The sequence below is a fragment of the Toxotes jaculatrix genome, chromosome 8 (genome assembly GCF_017976425.1).
Source record: "Toxotes jaculatrix isolate fToxJac2 chromosome 8, fToxJac2.pri, whole genome shotgun sequence".
Classification (NCBI taxonomy): Eukaryota; Metazoa; Chordata; class Actinopteri; family Toxotidae; genus Toxotes; species Toxotes jaculatrix.
Window position 1 is genome coordinate 11,946,535 of NC_054401.1, and position 18,488 is coordinate 11,965,022.

General features: G+C 41.4%; 2 protein-coding genes across 5 annotated transcripts in view; one reads left to right on the forward strand and one right to left on the reverse strand.

Moving 5' to 3' along the window:
• The first annotated feature begins 383 nt into the window (after nucleotides 1-383).
• Nucleotides 384-4,580, forward strand: gtpbp10 (GTP-binding protein 10 (putative)). Its single transcript, XM_041044705.1, has 10 exons — nucleotides 384-500; nucleotides 1,277-1,470; nucleotides 1,666-1,757; nucleotides 1,978-2,122; nucleotides 2,223-2,296; nucleotides 2,379-2,431; nucleotides 2,529-2,636; nucleotides 2,753-2,830; nucleotides 2,970-3,093; nucleotides 3,922-4,580. The coding sequence occupies exons 1-10, from the start codon at nucleotides 468-470 to the stop codon at nucleotides 4,131-4,133; spliced, it is 1,113 nt and encodes a 370-aa protein (XP_040900639.1). The 5' UTR covers nucleotides 384-467; the 3' UTR covers nucleotides 4,134-4,580.
• A 2,225-nt stretch (nucleotides 4,581-6,805) lies between these two features.
• The window catches only part of adam22 (ADAM metallopeptidase domain 22), a 52,166-nt gene continuing 40,483 nt past the window's right edge, over nucleotides 6,806-18,488 (reverse strand). For 2 of the 4 annotated variants that reach the window (XM_041043997.1, XM_041044000.1), the window contains 17 exons: nucleotides 18,134-18,233; nucleotides 17,944-18,015; nucleotides 17,507-17,599; nucleotides 16,863-16,943; nucleotides 16,713-16,763; nucleotides 16,539-16,602; nucleotides 16,337-16,442; nucleotides 16,131-16,250; nucleotides 15,432-15,600; nucleotides 14,921-15,032; nucleotides 14,054-14,144; nucleotides 13,575-13,628; nucleotides 12,937-13,137; nucleotides 12,299-12,399; nucleotides 11,809-11,875; nucleotides 7,913-8,036; nucleotides 6,806-7,689 (listed from right to left, as the gene is read on the reverse strand). In XM_041043997.1, the coding sequence (XP_040899931.1) occupies nucleotides 7,669-7,689; nucleotides 7,913-8,036; nucleotides 11,809-11,875; nucleotides 12,299-12,399; nucleotides 12,937-13,137; nucleotides 13,575-13,628; nucleotides 14,054-14,144; nucleotides 14,921-15,032; nucleotides 15,432-15,600; nucleotides 16,131-16,250; nucleotides 16,337-16,442; nucleotides 16,539-16,602; nucleotides 16,713-16,763; nucleotides 16,863-16,943; nucleotides 17,507-17,599; nucleotides 17,944-18,015; nucleotides 18,134-18,233 (1,627 nt within the window). In that variant the 3' untranslated portion in view covers nucleotides 6,806-7,668. Of the gene's footprint in view, nucleotides 7,690-7,912; nucleotides 8,037-11,804; nucleotides 11,876-12,298; nucleotides 12,400-12,936; nucleotides 13,138-13,574; nucleotides 13,629-14,053; nucleotides 14,145-14,920; nucleotides 15,033-15,431; nucleotides 15,601-16,130; nucleotides 16,251-16,336; nucleotides 16,443-16,538; nucleotides 16,603-16,712; nucleotides 16,764-16,862; nucleotides 16,944-17,506; nucleotides 17,600-17,943; nucleotides 18,016-18,133; nucleotides 18,234-18,488 lie in introns of those variants that run through there. The other 2 variants (XM_041043998.1, XM_041043999.1) reach the window with 2 other exon arrangements.

An 18,488-nucleotide genomic window follows, 5' to 3' on the forward strand; every position in this document is an offset into this window, starting at 1 on the left:
AGATAACTACTGCCACAATATAGCCATAATATGGGTTTGCCAACATAACCACAGGATCTTTTTCAGAGTGTTGTGTCCCGCACACAGCAGCTGCAACAACAACCAGGTAACAATGAGGAAAAAGACTGACTGAAGTGAAAGTACTACCAACCAATGCTTAGACAGTTTGACATTTGTTATCGTATGTGCAGGGGCTATAGTCTTTTGTGTTGGTATTATACTTTGTATAAAAGAACGAAAAACCTAGTTTATCTTCACCAGCATAGTGTATATGAATTCGTGTTTTTGTCCTGAGCTGGGGCATCAGGTCCCAACAGCAGCTCAGTCCTGCAGAGTCCCGCCTCTTCTGTGTCTTGATCCAATGAGCTGAGAGAAAGCCACCGCTTCCTGTCCTGCCTACAAACACATGTCTGCTAACTGCTAGCTGGGTCAATAACACGAAAAAGTGGCACTAAACGCCACTGAACATGGTCCAGTTCAGTAGAGTCTGCCTCCGGAAGGTAAGTACTGAAGCAGACCAGATTTTAATCTCATGAAAACAGTTTAATCGGCAGTGACCTTTTACTAACATCTGAAATAGTGACATTAGCTGGGAAGCTAATTGGCTAACTAACTGCAAAATATGAACACGGACTAATTCTGTTTATGGTCTCTGCTGGTATTTCATCTTATTATTTAATGTTATTACGATACTGGTTTGTTTTTCTGGTGCTTTCAAACACATTACATGGTGTTCATGAGCAGATGCTCGGTTGTCATGGAGATTAACGCTAACGTTCGGTCTCAGTGGCTGGACTTTCATTAGGAGCTCTTTCAGTATGGCCCATGTTGGCCAGTTACTCATGAAAGTTCATTTTGGACTTGGGGAAAAAAAAACAAACCCATAATGTGGTTGAAAGTTCAGGAAACAGCTAAAAAATTGGACCTTGAGTTTGGACTGATCTGTCAAACAACATAGTTTGTTTAATTGCATTATTATTATTATTTCCTTTGTAGTCTTGGCTTAAAGAGAGTGAGGTAACAGTTTCCCATAACCATAATTTGATCTTAATTTTAAAATTGTAGCAGTCACCTGTTGTTTTACGGTGCTCTCCTTGGTTGAATAACTTGTCTGTGGTATAAAACCTAGGTGACTGTAAAAATTAAAACATTTTATTAGTTTAGTTTAGGTTACCTTGCTTAAGACTTGACTCATCTGTTTATCATTAGTGGCATTGTCCTCAAAGGTACTTGGATACATTTGTGAATCTCATCAGTCTTTTATGCCTCTTTGCAGTTTGGAAACTTTGTGGACAATCTCCGTCTGTATGTGCGCGGAGGTACTGGCGGCATGGGCTTACCCCGTCTCGGGGGACAGGGAGGGAACGGGGGAGATGTTTGGGTTGTGGCGACAAAGAACATGACCTTGAAGAGGATCAAGGACAAGTACCCGCAGAAACGTTTTGTAGGTGGAGCAGGAGCCAACAGCAGGTTGGTTTCTCTAAATCCCACCTTGGCTTTCCTTTGAAGTGCCCTGTCAGAAATTGAGATGACATTAATTGATGATTTATGCATGTCAGAGTTCCTCAGACATACTGTAAAATACACACCTGTCAGTCACAGCTGTTTCTTGTATTTATTGTGTGTGTGTGTCTGTGTGTGTGTGTGACTTTTGTCTATCAACAGTCTCCAAGCACTTAAAGGAGAGAAGGGGAATGACAAGGAGATCTTTGCTCCTGCTGGTATCACTGTCACCACTGATGATGGCAGAATACTTGGTAATATGTCATATGGCAAACCACATACTATTGCTCAAACATTTCTAAGTAAACATGCACATGAATGTTTTTGAGTAGGAGGTGAAGTACAGGATTTGTGTGTCAGAGAGTATGAAGAGGCAGGAATGGAAAAACAAATGAACTGTAAAAATTCTGCCTCATTAATGTAGGTGTTGTGTGTGGTGTTTTTTTTTCTTTTTGTCCCCATTCTCCCTCTAAGGGGACCTGAACGCTGAAGGTGATCGAGTGATAGTAGCGAAAGGAGGACATGGAGGCTCTTCCTACTCTGCATTTGTGCCCAATAAGGGCCAGGCCAAACACATCCGGCTGGACCTCAAACTCATCGCCGACCTGGGCCTAGTTGGGTGAGAGCAGAAACACACATGAAGATATCAGTTCCTTTCAGCTGAGGCTCAAATTGGCTTTAAGTTTCTTTTAATATCAGATTTTCTTCTTCTGAATCAGGTTCCCAAATGCCGGAAAGTCCTCTCTCCTGACAGCCATGTCTAACGCCACACCTCAGATTGCCAGCTACGCTTGTATGTACATAATACAACACACGTGTTTACTGACTTAGTGTGTTTACTACGTGAGGGACTAAAATCTTTTTTTATTTTACAGTCACAACTTTGAAGCCAGAGATCGGCAAACTGATGTACAAAGATTACAAACAGGTACTGGGATTCTTATTAGTGCTGGGTTTACTAACAGTCCCTTAAACTGGTTTCTCTCCTCTTTGAGTGCCATTATCATTTGTCTTCTTCCCGGTAGATATCTGTCGCTGACCTCCCAGGCCTGATTGAGGGAGCTCACATAAACAAAGGCATGGGCCACAAGTTCCTAAAACATGTGGAGAGGACCAAGCAGCTGCTGTTTGTGGTGAGCAGAGCTGACACCTACATATAATGGATTTGGATGTGGTTAATGTCGCTAAAAATTTCAGGCTGTGATGATGACAAAGGAGTCTCAGTTGATTGCGTTTTGTGTGGCTGCAGGTTGATGTTTGTGGTTTTCAGCTGGCTAGTAAAACACCGTTTAGGTCGGCCTTTGAAGCTGTGCTGCTTCTCATCAAGGTGAGACTGGTACTACACGTGAAGTCAAATTTGAATACTCACCCATCTGCCTCATGTGTACCGTTTATTTACCTCCTCCATCTTTTTCTTCATCCCCCTCCTCTTCCTCCTCGTCCTCCTCTCTCGCAACTGTCTCAAGGAGCTGGAGTTGTACAAAGAGGAGCTTGTGTCGAAGCCTGCTCTGCTGGTGGTGAATAAGATGGACCTGCCTGAGGCTGAGGACAAACTACAAGAGCTAATGGAGCATCTACAAAACCCAGATGGTGAATTTGATAGACTTTACATTTTCATTCATTTACAAATTTGCTTAAATTTATGATGCAAATTAAATTATACATTTAAAGATGGACTTGAGTCTTCTGCAGATTTGCTCTGCAATTCGTACAACTAAGAGGTGAAGAATTTTCCAATTAGAGGATAAGTGTCAAGTTCAGGAGTAAAAAATGTTAATCAGCAGTAAATATAAAAGCAGAATCTATAACTTAGTGTTAGCTCAAAACATCTGCATGTAAGTGCCAAGTGGTCCACAGGAAATAAAATTGTTAACAAGACATTGGACACAGCACAACAATCACCTGTCATAATGAGAAAATAAGCATCTGTAAATATCTGCAGTTCAATGTTAAATCCCAGATACCCAGAGACAACAACTTAAAAAGCACAGAAAACACTTGCATTGGAAAAAATATATTAAATGCTAACCTCTGTCTCACCTGGATATTTTACAGATATTTCAATACAAAATCTGCATCTTTTTGACTTCAATGCATCATATAAATTTTTATTCTTATGTGAGGATGATCTCAGACCTATTATTTTGATATGTGTGAGTGAGACAGTCATGTTGGAGTCAGAAAGCCGTTAGCTGTCCACCAGTTTAGATGAAGACCAGAAGAAGAGTTACAGTTGGGAGTAATGTTAAGAAGACAAGAGTTTATACACAATCAAGTCAATAACCCAAAAAGATGCAGCATTAAATATACCTTTTCAGTGATGACAACCAAAAAACAAAAGCAAGAAAGAATCATAACATTTGTTTTGCCTGTATCAAGCTAACAGGACAATAATTGCTTTGGCTTTCCCTGCTGCAGAGTTCTCTGATCTGTTACCTGAAGACATGATACCGAAGAAGTGCATTACCTTCAGACACGTGGTTCCTGTCTCTGCCACCACTGGGTTTGGTATCGACCATTTGAAAAGCTGCATCCGAGAGTCGCTTGATGAAGACGCAGCCGTGGCAGCTCAAGCCCTCCATCAAGAAAGGCTGCAGGCGCTGAGGTACCCCTCACATGAGCGTTTGTGATAAAGGTGGACGACATCTCGCAGATACCAGTCGGACCCACCGTGCACGATGACAGATGAGTCTCATTCTGTCCGTCAGAAAAGTTCAGACTGTTGAAGCAGAACTTTTAGCTCTGTGCAGATAAACGTCATCCACCTGTGACAACAGAAATGATAATGAATGTTCTCAGCAACCTTGAAAGAGAGGAGAGATGCATTTTTACCAACCTATTCTTTTCTGTTTCGTCTGATCACTAATGAAGATTAAGATTGTATTTATTTTTTTGGTGTCTATTCTATGACTGAATGAATCATGGAAGAAACACTTTAATAATGACATTGAACAAGAAAATGTATTTAATGTGGATCAGTCATGTCTGGCTGATTATTGATCGATTAAATAAGGTTAGTACTGGATCACTCCATCTCAGGAGTGTTGTAATATAAAACAATTAATAAATGGAGACAGTTTTCCAGTACACACATTGTGTTTTTCCTTCCTCTACAAGCTCTAAAGTGATTAGAAAAGGCTCCGTACACAGTTGTGTTGATGAAAGTTTTATTTTATATTAAATATATTACAATACTGAATGATTAAGAGGAGAAAAAAATATGGGGATTGATTTTTGCATCGTCAGTCTGTACAGCATACAGGCAAAAACGAAGAAATTAAAATAAAAGACAGCAACTGCAGTATTTAGATTTGAACTTGTACATGTGGGGTTTTTAAGGTCCCTGGAGCAGAGTGCCGATGATGTGTCTGGCAGGATGGGACCACATGGGTGAGAACGGGTGGTTGGTGTGCTCCAGTACACAAATACATTCAAGTCTCTGGCCAGACAGAGACAGACAGCTCATCTGTGGGGACGATTGCCAGAGTCGTCCTGTTAGGACTGGTCAGTCCAATCGTGTGCTCAGGCAGATACAGCATGTTTACAATGAAGACAGACAGCTGTGCAGTCACAGAAATCACTGCAGCCTGCACCGTCCCATCCTTAGTGGAGAGTCCTCAGGGTGTCATACAGTGCAATGTCCATGACACCAGGACAAATGTCTTGCTGTAGCATAGTATTATGATGTTAAAAATATTACTCAAGAGCTCTGAGATAATGTGCTCCGCAGCCTGGGCCATTGGGCACTGACCGATACTTTTAAGAAGACCAGAGCAGAGAAGAAAGCTCTGGATGAAGGCAAATCATGAGCCTGTTCAGATCTCATCAGTGTCCAAAACGTATAAGATACAGATCAGCACATGCCAGAGGAACGAATGTGTTTAAAAAAAAAAGAAAAACTCGTCTCCATTCAAACTCATCAACACACATAATTACAATAATGCACTTAATTACTGTTTGAATAGTTGCTGTACATAATGCTGAGAAAAAAGTGAACATTACAAAGGTACTTAATAAAAAAGATACTAGTAGCAATATTAGTCCAATATTGTGACGATCATATTACCTATACAGTCCTAATGCATACATGAATTACAAATGAACAAGTGCCCACACCGGAACAAAAACTTAACAACAGTAAAATGACAAACAAGAGGCCTTAAGACAAAAGTTTCTACACAAGGTAGAGCAATGAGTCGTAACTGTACAAAGAACTTGCTTTTGGGGAGTGAAATGGGATTCGTTATCAGAAAAATCCACCTTAAATAGCTACACTGGCATGGCAAGATCTCCATTCTCGATCATGTTTAAAACCTGTGACTTCCTGCTATGAATTGTCCTGACTTTGCTAAAACAGTGTAGTCGGCGGTGGAAAAACCCATTAAGACAACAGCGGTAGGCAATGAGGGGAAAAAGTCTTTCAGTGACATGCTCCTTTCCCCTTATGGTCTCACAAATAGCCTACCAGAGAAATAATTTGATATAGAACTGTCATGCTGTTGGTCTTCACAAGCTCAAACAGCAAGCACTGTACAGCATAGTTAATCATTTACAAGGCTAAATATCTCAATCATCATCACAGCTAAATCCAAAATGCACATCTCAATCACGGTTTCCAGATTCTCGCAGAGTAAGCTCATCGTCCACGCTAACGTTACTGACTTCTTATTGACTTCACGTGCTCTCAACGCAAAAACGGGAGCACGTCACTCTCAAACATCCAAATGCAGACTCAGGGAAAACTCAGCACATCTTAACATTATCAATGGGGGAAATTTCCAAAAACCACATGAGAGAAAAGTGGCATGTCTATCACTACACCAAACACATCTCAGTCCATTTATCTCACGCAGGAATGGCACATAAATCTATTTAGATTCAACTAAATTAATACCATCTCAGTAACATTCTTGTTACTGTGCCACAATCAACATCTTAGTCAGTACTTCCTCAGTCATTACTTCATTTTTGTGTATTTCTCCCAGAGATGGATGAAACCAGTGTTAATATATTTATACAAAATAAAAATTAAAAAAACATTTTTACATTCTGCTGTGGATGGAGAAAGCTATAGAGGTCACAGTCGCACAGGAAAAAAGCCAGAGGGAGGAAAAAATGAGGATGAAAAAGTAGAAACACAGACAGAAGAACGAGTGCGGGGTCTCTACATTCATCTACAGAGATCCGCTTCTGCCTACAACACAATACAGCAGGAAGGACATCTTTTCCTTTTTCAAAATAAAAGCAAAAGCATACTCTGTGTGTATTTTACTGTACATATTTACACACGCACAAACAAACCGAGAGGAGAAAGAGAAGGGCGGGATCTGGGTGGGGTCCATGTCATGGGTTGTAACTGGTGATACAATATGGGTTTACCTATAGTGGAGAGAAAGCATCTAAACCTACAGAAGGTATAAAATCACTGCCCCCTCACATGCTTTCCTTTCAGATCAGATCGCCGCTCTTCTCGTCTTTTCAGTCGGAGGAGGTTGCTGATAAACAGGGTTGTCTCATGCATACAGTGTTGGAGTTTCTACAGTGATTCACGTGCGTCAAAATTATCGGACAAATCCAGCGATGCAGTGTGATACAATGACCTGCTCTTGGCTCCGCTTTTTTTTTGTTTGTTTTGTTTTTTTGGGGTTTTTTTTTTTTGTTTTTTGAGAGAAGCTTGAACAACTCAGGGGACAGTGGTGTCAAAGTGAGTGTGGCGAGAGCAGAGCTAAGGAGGATGTGTCGAGGTTTAAGGTTTTAGGGACAGGTAAAATATGTGTGTGTGTGTGTGTGGGGGGGGGGGGGGGGGGGGGGGGGCGGCTTGAGGGTCATAAGAGGTGGGGTTTTGAGTCCCATAGGTGAGGCCTGAGCAGACAGGAACAGCTCAGTCTGAGCTCCACCTGGTCTGGAGTGGATGTGGAGCTGGTTTCTCCGCCGGCACTCTGCATCTTGTAGAGATCCACTAAATGTCTGGCTAGACAGCCTCGGAGATGCTTGTACATACTAACTCACACACACCTCTGCCTATTTCCACTCCAGTGGGGGGCTCTCTCTCTCTCTTTAGTCGCTTAAGAGTCAATTTTGTTTCATTTTTGTGTTTTTCATTCATAGAAAAGGAGAGACAAGTGTAGTTCCTTAAGGTCTTTTGCAGAGTGGGTAAAACGGCTATTATATTGAAGTCTCCCACAGCTGAAGAGACAAGAAGGAAAGAGGGAGGAAAAAAGCACAGAAAAGAGAAATAAGAAATAAGCATTTACCAGGCTCCACTCTTGTTGTCACTTCACTTCCTGTTTACATAGATATGCTTCTGTCTTTGTACTTAAAGAATTAGGCTGGTCTTACAAACACAAATAACACTAAAGGCACTATGGAAAATTATAACCCGAACCCCCCCTTCCAGATCGATACTTGCCCTGGCGCTCTGCCTGTTGGCTTTCCTCTGGTCATCGGGAAGAGGGGGCATGGGGTACGGGTATCTCCTGCTGGATGCAATAGATCCTGTAGAGGAAGTGGGAGACTTGGCAGGGGATAGCGTCCTGAGGAAAAAAGGAAGTCACATGGTTAAAACATTGCTTCTTTTTTTCTAGCCGGTATAGGATTAAGTTGGCCAAAGACACAGATGTACAAATGAGGTTAGACTGAGGAAGTTGAGCTAATGATAGATCTGTGACTTTAGGCAACATCCTCCTTGAACTGCTCTAATTATTCAGTGTTCACCTTCCTGCAAAGAGTGAGGTTGCTCCTAAAAGCTTTTTAATGCTGCTCACCAAAAGTGCCTACAGACAGGTCATGTTATCTGTTAAAGAATCAAAACCCCAGTTCAGCTTTTAGGGGCAACCTCTGCACAAAGTATGTGCTTCTTTACACAGCAGTGCACAGTACCCAGCAGCGGTGTGGGCATAGTCATAGTTTCCTGCAACTCACATGCTTCACCATGTCGCAGCATCACTTTTTCAATCATCCTGCACTGACACACAAGTGGCCAGAATTAGCAGAAATGTACCTTTAGCCTCTGTGAAATAAGCATGCTGCTAAAGGTAACCTCTGCTGTCAGCTGAGCCGGTGTGCAGCCTCTTGAAGAGTTGGATCGGTGAGTGTATTAAAATGATGAATGCCGTGAGCAGTGAGTATGATGAGGTGACTGGGACTGCAGACCAGACCGAAGCTGGGTGAGAACAAATGACCTGAGAGATTCGGAGGGAGACGTCCTGTCCAGTGAAACAGGCACAGAAAGCCTGTCCCATGTGCAGTGGCTGGTTTACACCACTATTCTGTGGAGCTCAGAAATACCCGGACTGGTCAAAGTAGTGGAGAGAGTGGAGAGGTCAGTTGAAGGGCTGCGTCCAGAAGCACTTTTAATAAAAGATCTCCTGTATTATTGAGCAATTTTGTAAAGTTATGTTGTGGCCATTATTTTCTAAGAAATCAAGCTTTTACTGTCAGTTTTCTGCATTGAAAGGCTCCAAATTCTACAGACCCATGAGCTTCACTGGCAAATACAATGGAGAAAAAGCCAAATGGATCAGATGGTCACTGAACTGAAGCAAAATTGATGCCACCTTCTAGGAACATTGTCATCACAGTTGTAAACTTTGTTACTGGTTGTTTCTAATGCAGGACTGTTCATGACTTGTGAAGTTATTAGTTTGACCACATTGTGTTACTGCCTGTATGGTTCGGTCACCTCGCTTAGCTTGTAGAATTCATGACCATACTTTGGAGACTGCAATGCGTAATTCTGAACCTTGCCTTGCTACATCATTAGATTGTATTATCAGATCTTTTTTTAGTGTTCTTGTCTATGTTATGCCATTTCCTTCTGCTCTGCTGCTATTTTTTTTAATGCATTTAGGAGAAAATATCAAAATGAATAATTTTTTTCCTAGACAGTTGTTACAGATGATTCAACCAGGAAACCTTTGGGCTGAGATTTTTGGTTGGGGAACCCAGACATGCCCAGTGCAACCCTCCACATATCTCCACTCTATTATACTTTTTCTATCCTTGGGTAAATGTTATAACAAGGGGAGGGTCAGGAATGTGCTCCTGGACACAGTGAAGGTCTATAGATTACAGTGCTGATTGACTGTTTGAAGACATTTAGTTTGTTGAAGTGAAGAAACAGTTGGTGCGCTAACATGGGACCAGAGCTCCACAGAGCCAATGAGCCCATGAGCTTCCTCGCTGTTAAGGAAACCTCGTGTTTGTGATTATCTATAGACCTTGGACACGATCAGAGAGGTGGGCTACAGTTTGTCACAGCAGCTCAGTGATGATGTCAGAGCAGCGCCCAAAAAGGTTTGGCTCGGCGGTGACATCACACTGACGCGAAGGCACGTGAGGTCACTGGGACCGAGGCAGAGGCAACACACAAACACTTACAGACACAACAACACTGAACATGCAGAGGCAACAAGAGGCTGAGGGGGAGAAGCAAAGGAGGGGATAAGGAGAAATTAGGAGTTAAAATGACTGTATTGTAACTGTAACACTAGCACAGGCAATAAGAGCCATTTTTGCAGCAGGAAATAAAAATCCGCAAAGTAAAATGCAGCTGTTTAAAAAGAAAAAGAAATATCTTTACTGTAACTGGGCAAAAACAATATGACATAATGTAAAGCAGAAAAACTTATTGTCATCATCCCTTTTTTTTTTTTTAAAGATCAGCAGCAACCCCATTTTACGGACTCCATGTTGCAGCATGCCAGCTGTCAATAACACTTTCTCTGAGATTCAAACTTCTGCAGAAAAAATTGGCACTAATTTTTACTTTCCTTGACCAAACCACAAATCAAACCAAAAGTGAGGGGGGTTTTAGACAAGCGTGTGGGGTACAGGGCATGGTCTGAGGTAATACCTAAGGTAAGGTCCTTCAGTGTTTTTATTCACATCTTCTACCCATTTAGTTACATCATAAAACTCTGTTTTGAAGCGAGGGGTTAAATACCTGTGGGAGGGGGAGGGGAGGGGGTGATGGACACAACACAAGGAGGGGGAGAAGAGAGAAAAGGAAGGAAGGAAAAGAAATGAAAAGGACAGAAAATCTCCAGAAATAAGCAAGTGAGGAGTGGGGGGAGTGGGGGGGGAGAGAGGAAGAGGAAATATTTTAGGAAAGCAGAGCAGAGCATAGATATCCTGAACAAACACCAAGATGCAATTGAGAAAATGGTGAGTAAGATGGTGGACAGACCTGTGTGTGGTTTCAGATGAAAACGGCACCATGGAAATCACAAACAACTGTGTCGTGTGTTACAGGCTCAGTTGCATATTGGTTACATGTCACATCATTCCAAGCAGTTAGCTTCTCACCACTCAGTCAATCTCATGCTAGCAAAGAGGACAAGTGCACTGCAGACTACTTCATATGCCAAGACCTTCAAACCCGCAAACAAACCGACTAACACGCCAGGCTGGGAGGCAGCCGATGCTCACTGTTCATTGTTCATTCACAGTCAACAGGCACGTATGCAAATACTTTATTTGTTCACAGATTATGAGCAAAGATTAAAAGATTTAGAGGTGCAGTGCAGCCTCACAAGCCAGACAAGAGCTTCGAGTTCACGCTGCAAGAGACAGCGTGAACTCACTGTCTTCTGACACGGCAAGCTTGTGAGCCTCAGTGCATCATACTCTTTATACCTCTCTCTATCTCTGTTAACAAAATTTAAGGAATGCATTACTTCCAGAATTCTGTTTGTTTTTTTACAGCTTCACCTTTAAAGGATAAGCACTGTAATATTCTTTATTTTCTTATTGCCAACAAATCTAATAAAAAAGACCAAAACCAGAAATAAATTGACCCTACTAGAACGCTTGTGATGCTGAAGTCTGATATGTGTCACAGACCTTCACTGCTGTTTAAACAAATTTCACTACAAAAAACATATAAATGTGCCGTCCTGTATCCATCCACGGGTGAAAATAGTTCCCAACAAATAATTTACTCCTGTGTGCATTATGTTAGCTAAAAACTACAATGCCCAACCGTTTTATGTGATTATTTAAGCTTTTTTTTTTTTTAAATGAAACTAAATCTTTGGCCCATTTGTATGATTTACATCTTCAGTAGCTTGGGGTTGGGTGCCACAGAAAAGTTAGGAAAGTTGTGTGTTGAGAGAGAGAGACTAAAACATTGTTTTGGTCTTTTCATGGGATTTTGACAAAATATAAAACAAAGAATAACTCCAGCATTGTCCTTCACAACACCCTGATATTTCTGTTTTCCACTATATCTTCTGTTTTTCTGCAAACGGCAGTGTAAATGTTCATTGGCCTGACAACATTACCAGCTTGCCACGAGGAACTTACTCTGTGGAGTTAGAGCGAGCACGAAACTTCTTTCCTTTCAGTTTCTTACGATTACCACTCAGGTTTCCTGGAGAGAAAAAGCACATGAACACACACTTTAAATACAAATATACACAATTACTTGCAAAATATTTATAGGGGGTGATGTTCAATGCTAGAGAGAACTCTTTTGAGTAGGATTACAATGTGTTTATTTCTCCAAAACTAATTCTGAAAAAAGGCAGCACCCCAGTAGTAGAAAAAAAGCATCAGCATCTCTTCATGCATTGGTTATTTTGCCTCTGACAAAGGCTACATCGCACATTTTACCTATGTTAGTTGCAGATAAATTGTACTGTAATGATCAAGACATGAGGTAATTTCTTTTCCCCACATTTGCTTTTGCAAAACAAACACATTGTAGTCCTTTTTCTGAGGCACCCAAATGAAATTCAGTGCAGGATAAGCACAACTATTTCCTCTTATGTATAAGTAGGGATTTGTGTGTTACCTTGCCACGAGTTGCTCCTTGGTCGCCCATTTTCACAGATGTCGGAGATGTGCTTGGCATCTGGGATTCTCTCACTCCATGAGTGGGACAGCCCATTAGATCTACACACACACACACACACACACACACACACACACACACACACACACACACACACACACACACACACACACACACACACGTGCACACACATGCAGCAAGGACAAAATGTTATCAGTGCAACACTGTCCTTCTAAACTGCTTCAAATCATTAAAGGCTGTGCTGCTCCTGCTGCAGATGTGAAGACAAGGGAAAGGCTGAGGTAAATGAAGGAGAAAATGAAGACACCATCGCAGCAGATGGAAACATTATGAGCCATGAAAACAGCATCATGACAGCTGAATATGACATGACGTGAGAAATGGAGTATTGAGAGGTGTTTTCTGCTCAATTCTCCACTGGCAAAATGTTTACAATTCTGAACATTTTGGTCCATTTCCAAAATGTTCGCAGACAGAGACACATAATAAAAGCCATGATAGTAAAAAGACACGATATGAACACACATGAACACATACTTAGCTTGTCTGCACCAGTGAACACAGCACACATATACACAATCGCTAGTGAATGAATGAGTGATGATGAGATGGCACACCTGAAGCCAAACAGTGAGATGTTCTGAGAAATGGATGGGATGGAGGGAGTGAAGGACAAGGCACAAATCTGCAGGTGCGACAGGCAGGCTGACCTCTTCTTGGAGCTGCAGCCGGAGTTTGTGCTGACACCTGGAGGCATGTCACTGTAAAATGAATCTGCATCCCCAGGCTTAGTTACATAGTCACCTGGGGGCATTTGCCTGAAAATACAGAAGAATGCTTTTAGACAGGAGTAAACACAATGGCATGAAAATTTGTACTGTCAGATATAGATATAGATACAGAAGTTATTTATCACTGATTTGTAATGTTCAACAAATTACAGTTTAATTTTTTTGTGCACTACAGTTGTAGTGTAGTGTAGAAGGATTTATTTTACAGTAAAGTACCCATCAAAGATTTCAACAGTTGATTTGTCTTGCACATTTTGCACTGTTTGGAATAATTTAAGAGAAAGAGCTCTGTTGCTGTCTGTTGTTGTCAAAGACTTATGATTATTAATTAGACTTTCTTTAATGCAAAAATAAAGAACACTGAAGGTAAAAAAAACAACTCTTAAAACACACTTGATCACAGCTCTGTGATTTAAAATAAACTTAAATGCAACATGTGGAAAATAGCATTAAAGTGAGCAAACCGGCAGAATCTTCGGTGAACCTCAGACTCGACATAGCGTCTCTGCTTATAGCTCCTGTGAAGAGAAGTACAAGTATCCTCAGGCCAATAATAACATAGCTTTTGTCAAATGTAGTGCGTAATATAAAGTTATGATTCCCAGCCTTGTTAACTTGTGACCCCTAAAAATTAAACAATATTATGTTGTATGTTTATGAGTGTATGTTTTTTATGATCACTTCAACCACAGATTTCTTTTTCTTGCTTTCATGAATTACTTTTAGAAGCCTTTAAGAATTTTCTAGAATTATTGTGTAGTTCACAAAAGTCTGAAAAAATAAAAACAACCATGTGTTGCAGAAATACGCCTTTTTCTTTCCTATCCTAATAATCATCTCGAGAGTCACGACCCCTCAGATTTCTTCCTGTAACCCCTGGTGGGGGCCCGACAACTGACTTGGAAATCACTGATAAAAACATCACTCATGCAAGGACACTTACTTGTAGCACCAGGCTGTAACAACCAGTATGAGGGCGAGGAAGAGGATGGAGCCTACGATGGCTCCGATGATGATGTTTGTACTTGTGATACCTGAGACAGACGAAGAAAAGAGGAAGAGAGGAGAGTGGGGAGCCATGTGTGTGTTAATTGGATGTCTCTTGTTTCCTGAGTAATGCGGACACATGGGGATACACAAACCACAAAACACTGCAGCAGAACACAAAAGACACACAACATTTAGCAGGAAAAGTGTAAAAGGAGAACAAGGGGGAATAAACTGAGAGCAAATGAACTGCTGTCACCTTTTAGTGCTACTCTGAGGGAAACTTACATGTGCAGTAGGTTCCCATTCAGGATAACATTCAAAATCGGTTTATTATTATTTTAACTCAGTAATGGTCAGAATCATTAACTGACCGAGGTGAGCTGAAGATGGGGTGCGAGTGGAAGAGAATCAGGAGACCACATCAAAGACAGGACGAATACAATGAAAAAAAGAACTCAAATCTGACCTCAAGTCACTCCGTCAAAGACATCAGCCTGTCGACAAAGAATGAGTGTGAAAATAATGACAAACAAAAGGAATGACGTGCATGGTTCAGTGAATACAAAATGCAGCTGGTTTTAATGAGCAGACATGAACCCAACACAGAAGCTAAAATAAAAAGAAATGACACAATCAACAAAAGAATTAAACATATTAACATTTGTGAACAGGTGATTTGGAGGCATAATAAAAGAAGAAAAAGAGATGAAGTCTGGGGAAAACAGTGGAGAGGCACAGGTATGAAGTGCAGAGGTGAATGAATGACAAGAAGGAGCAGAGAGCAGAAAACGTGATGTAGACAGAGTGTTAACATCTCTACCTGAAACTGAGGCAGTTGGTCCCACCACCAGATAACTGAGAGGAGATGTGGAGTTACAGTCCTCTCCAGCCCAGCCCAGGTAACACACACACTTCAGCTCACTACTGCATACCTATGGAACATACATAAAAAAATAAATAAATAAACTTTTTGATTTATGCAAATACTCTAAATCTTTAAATTTGAAAAATATGGGGCAAAGAATTAAAATGTGTTCATCTGCACAGAAAATGTAACGAGTAATTGAATAATGAATTAGGGGCTGAGGAGTTGGTTGATATTCATGCTGTTCTTGTATTCATACTGTAGAACCCTACATTATTACAATGTTTATCTGTGTCCCCAATAGTATTTGAAGCTTAAATTCAGTTTTTTTATTCACAGTCATTTACCTGGGCTGAAATAACCCTATACTAACCCTGATTACAGTTTCAGCTCGATGGCTAAAATGGTTGTAGATTTGAATATTTGTGTGCGTGTGTTTGTGTGTGTTCACTGTATGTGTTTGTACCCCGTGTCCAGAGCAGATGGTCTTGTCAGTGGTCCCGGGGCAGGTGCTGAAGTTGAACTGTTGGATGGGGAGACATTTGTGATTGAAACAGATGCGGTCTGTCCCGCAGGCCGTCCCATCCTCCACGTATCCCAGGTCGGTGTCTCCATCGATCAGCACATGAGCACCACTGAACGACAAGCATGACCGAGTCACTTACACAGAACTTAATATGGCAAAGATTATGTTCAGTTAAGCTAAATGTGGATTGTCTGTTAGTCCAAAACCATCTGTTATTTTGTGTAATTTATTTAACCCAGTGTCCTGCAACCAGTTTCATCGACAACATCAAAAGGTAATTTCCTTCATGCCCCAGAAATTGTTACATTACAAACAACTGGGACAGCTATCAGTGAGGAAATTACAGCAATTTTTGGCAGGCGAATTTTGGGAGATGGTGAGTTTGGAAAGACACCTGTGCTTCTTGATCCTGAGGGACTGACACCAAAGCCTGACAATGATGTTTTAGACAAGTCAAAAATTTATAATTTCAAACTTATTTACAAACATATTTACAGAATTGTGTACAGTATTTTTACAGCTAAAAATATAGAACCGGGGAACAAACTATTAGAGGTTAAAGATGCATCACCAGCAGCCTTTTAATGTGCTGGTTTGGGCTTTGAGTATTGCAGAGGGTTTTTCCTCAGTAATTTATACCTGCAATCAAGAGAAGCACTGTGTCGGGCTACGGAGAAAGAGGTCAGCCCTCCCTGCAACTCTCCCAGTCGCGGAGCAGGTGAGATGTTGGAGCACAGCAGGTATCCACAATGAACATCCCTAAAACACAAAGGTGCAACCACAGATCACACAGGGAGAACAACCCAGAACTTGACAGATTATATTCACAGAGAGGACTGGCTTACTGTTTGTTACACTGGATCCATGTGTCCTTGTCCTTCCCACAGTTGCCCTTTTCTGTCCCCTCAATGTTGAGCTTCTCGTAGCAGAACTTGTCAGCCGCCGTTGCCTCTGAGGGAGACGCAACACAACACAACCATCATTAAGATCTGTAGTGCAGGAGGTTTATCTCTTTACAAGTTCATCACGTAACAATATTAGACTTACTCTCTCCCCAAATGTACTTGCACTGTCTGTCTTTGGTTTTGCACCTTCCATTGAAGCAGCGACCCTGTCGAGAGAAACACTGTGTCAAAAAACATCACCTGCACAGAAGCAAAGGTTTTTGTTTATTAAATGTAAGATACAGTAAGGCCCAATAACCACTGTCAAACCTCTCACCTGATCCTTCTCACATGTGTAGCCATCCATCTTGTGCACATTTGGTGGGCACTGCAAGAAACCAAAGAAAACCTCAGAGATACTGTGATGTTGCATCTGAGCCACGTACATCCTGTGACAGAAAACCGTGTGAGGGAAGCTCATGCTCACCTGGCTGGAATTGCCTGTGCAGTTTTCTGGGATGTCACAGTCATTCACCGCTTCTCGGCACACAACTCCCATGAACTCCATCTGCAGCAGGATACAGCAAAGATTACACAGACTCAGAGTGTAATGTGTTAACGCTCTGCACCATTTCATTTTCCTCTTGGGACACCACTCCCTCATCTATGAGGAACATTTATGTCTGTCCAACCAAAACGTAAAGCCAGGAGCACTCATGTACCCAGTGTTCATGGGATATGCCCATGTGAAATTCCTTATGAAGGTCACTTGACCGAAAAGTAGCTATTGAAGAAATTCACCATAAATCTTGATATTGTGCAGGACAATTGCCTTTGGAAAAAAATGTCAGTAACTTAAAACTTGCTTTTACAGTTGCTCTAATTTTGGACATGTTTTACTTTGTCAGTGATTTTCATCCAAACCATGTTTCAAAACCACAGAAGAATTACATGAATGGAATCCACGTGGAAATGACCACTGTAGAAGACCACAAATGACATTAGACTCCACATTTTTTAGAGGTAAATCCCTTGGCCTGGCACCATGGGTAGTCAGCGCCTCCACTTCACCCACTATGACACCCAGCAGAAGATGGAGGTGTGAAGGTGTAGCTGTGAGCTGTGTTGTACCTGGCAGTTGTTGCAGCAGAGGCCGTTGCTGCACTTTGAGCCTTGAGTCAGGGTACACTTATTACAGCAGTTATCCCCCTCTCTGGCACACTCCTAAAAGACAAACAGAAACTGCTCTCAGTGGTCTTCTTTTAATTTGATGTGAGTTGTTTCTGTCTTTCATGTAAAATCATTTAACATCATATAATCCATTTAAACAGAGGTCTCTTTGGACAAACTATGATCATGCAATAACAGTTAAATTGCATACAGCTCTTTGATTTCTCCAGTGAAATGACTTCATTAGTTAAAATTACCCAAACAAAATATGGCACTGAAAGAGGTTTTGTTGTCGGGAAATTAGTACATCACCTTGACCTTAATTATCATGTTAACCCTTTAGAATATATCTCCCTATCTGTATTCATCCAGTGTTCATTCATGATGCTTTAACTCACCGCCGGGCTGCCGCAGTCACACTCTTCTCCTGGCTCCACGAAGCCGTTACCACAGATTGGAGGGTCCAGCAGCTGAGTGGGGAAAAGGCAAAATTAACATTCAAATCAGAGAAAACACCTTTAGATATAAGTGTATTCAGTCCATTTATAAAAGCAATAAAAGGGCAATGTGTGTGTGAGTGTGACATACCTTCAGAGGTTTGTTGAACAGACAGGCTCCTCCCCCGCTGTTCAGGAAGTTGTGGTACTCCTCCACGTTGCAGTCAGAGAACCTCTTGGGCAGGTAGAAACTGTTCAACACAACCATATTATGCAGTTACTGTGGATATAGTATAGACACAACCCTCAGATAATACTGAGGGGGGGGGGGGGGGGGGGGGGGGGTGCTTTCTCCCAAAACACATTACAGGACAAAACACTTAGCAACTGGCATAAAAAAAAAATATAGTTTTGACTTTTCATACCTCACATTAGATTTCAGCGCTACAGACAATAGAAGTTTTGGCATATTTAATAAGTTTGTATTTCTTACATGTTTTATGACA

What these genes read in the sequence shown, in the direction of transcription:
- gtpbp10 (XM_041044705.1), top strand. Translation starts at nt 468, where the DNA reads ATGGTCCAGTTCAGTAGAGTCTGCCTCCGGAAG. An exon ending in GTAGAGTCTGCCTCCGGAAG is followed by an intron (nt 501 to 1,276) that starts GTAAGTACTGAA and finishes GCCTCTTTGCAG; the next exon opens with TTTGGAAACTTTGTGGACAA. An exon ending in TCAGATTGCCAGCTACGCTT is followed by an intron (nt 2,297 to 2,378) that starts GTATGTACATAA and finishes TTTATTTTACAG; the next exon opens with TCACAACTTTGAAGCCAGAG.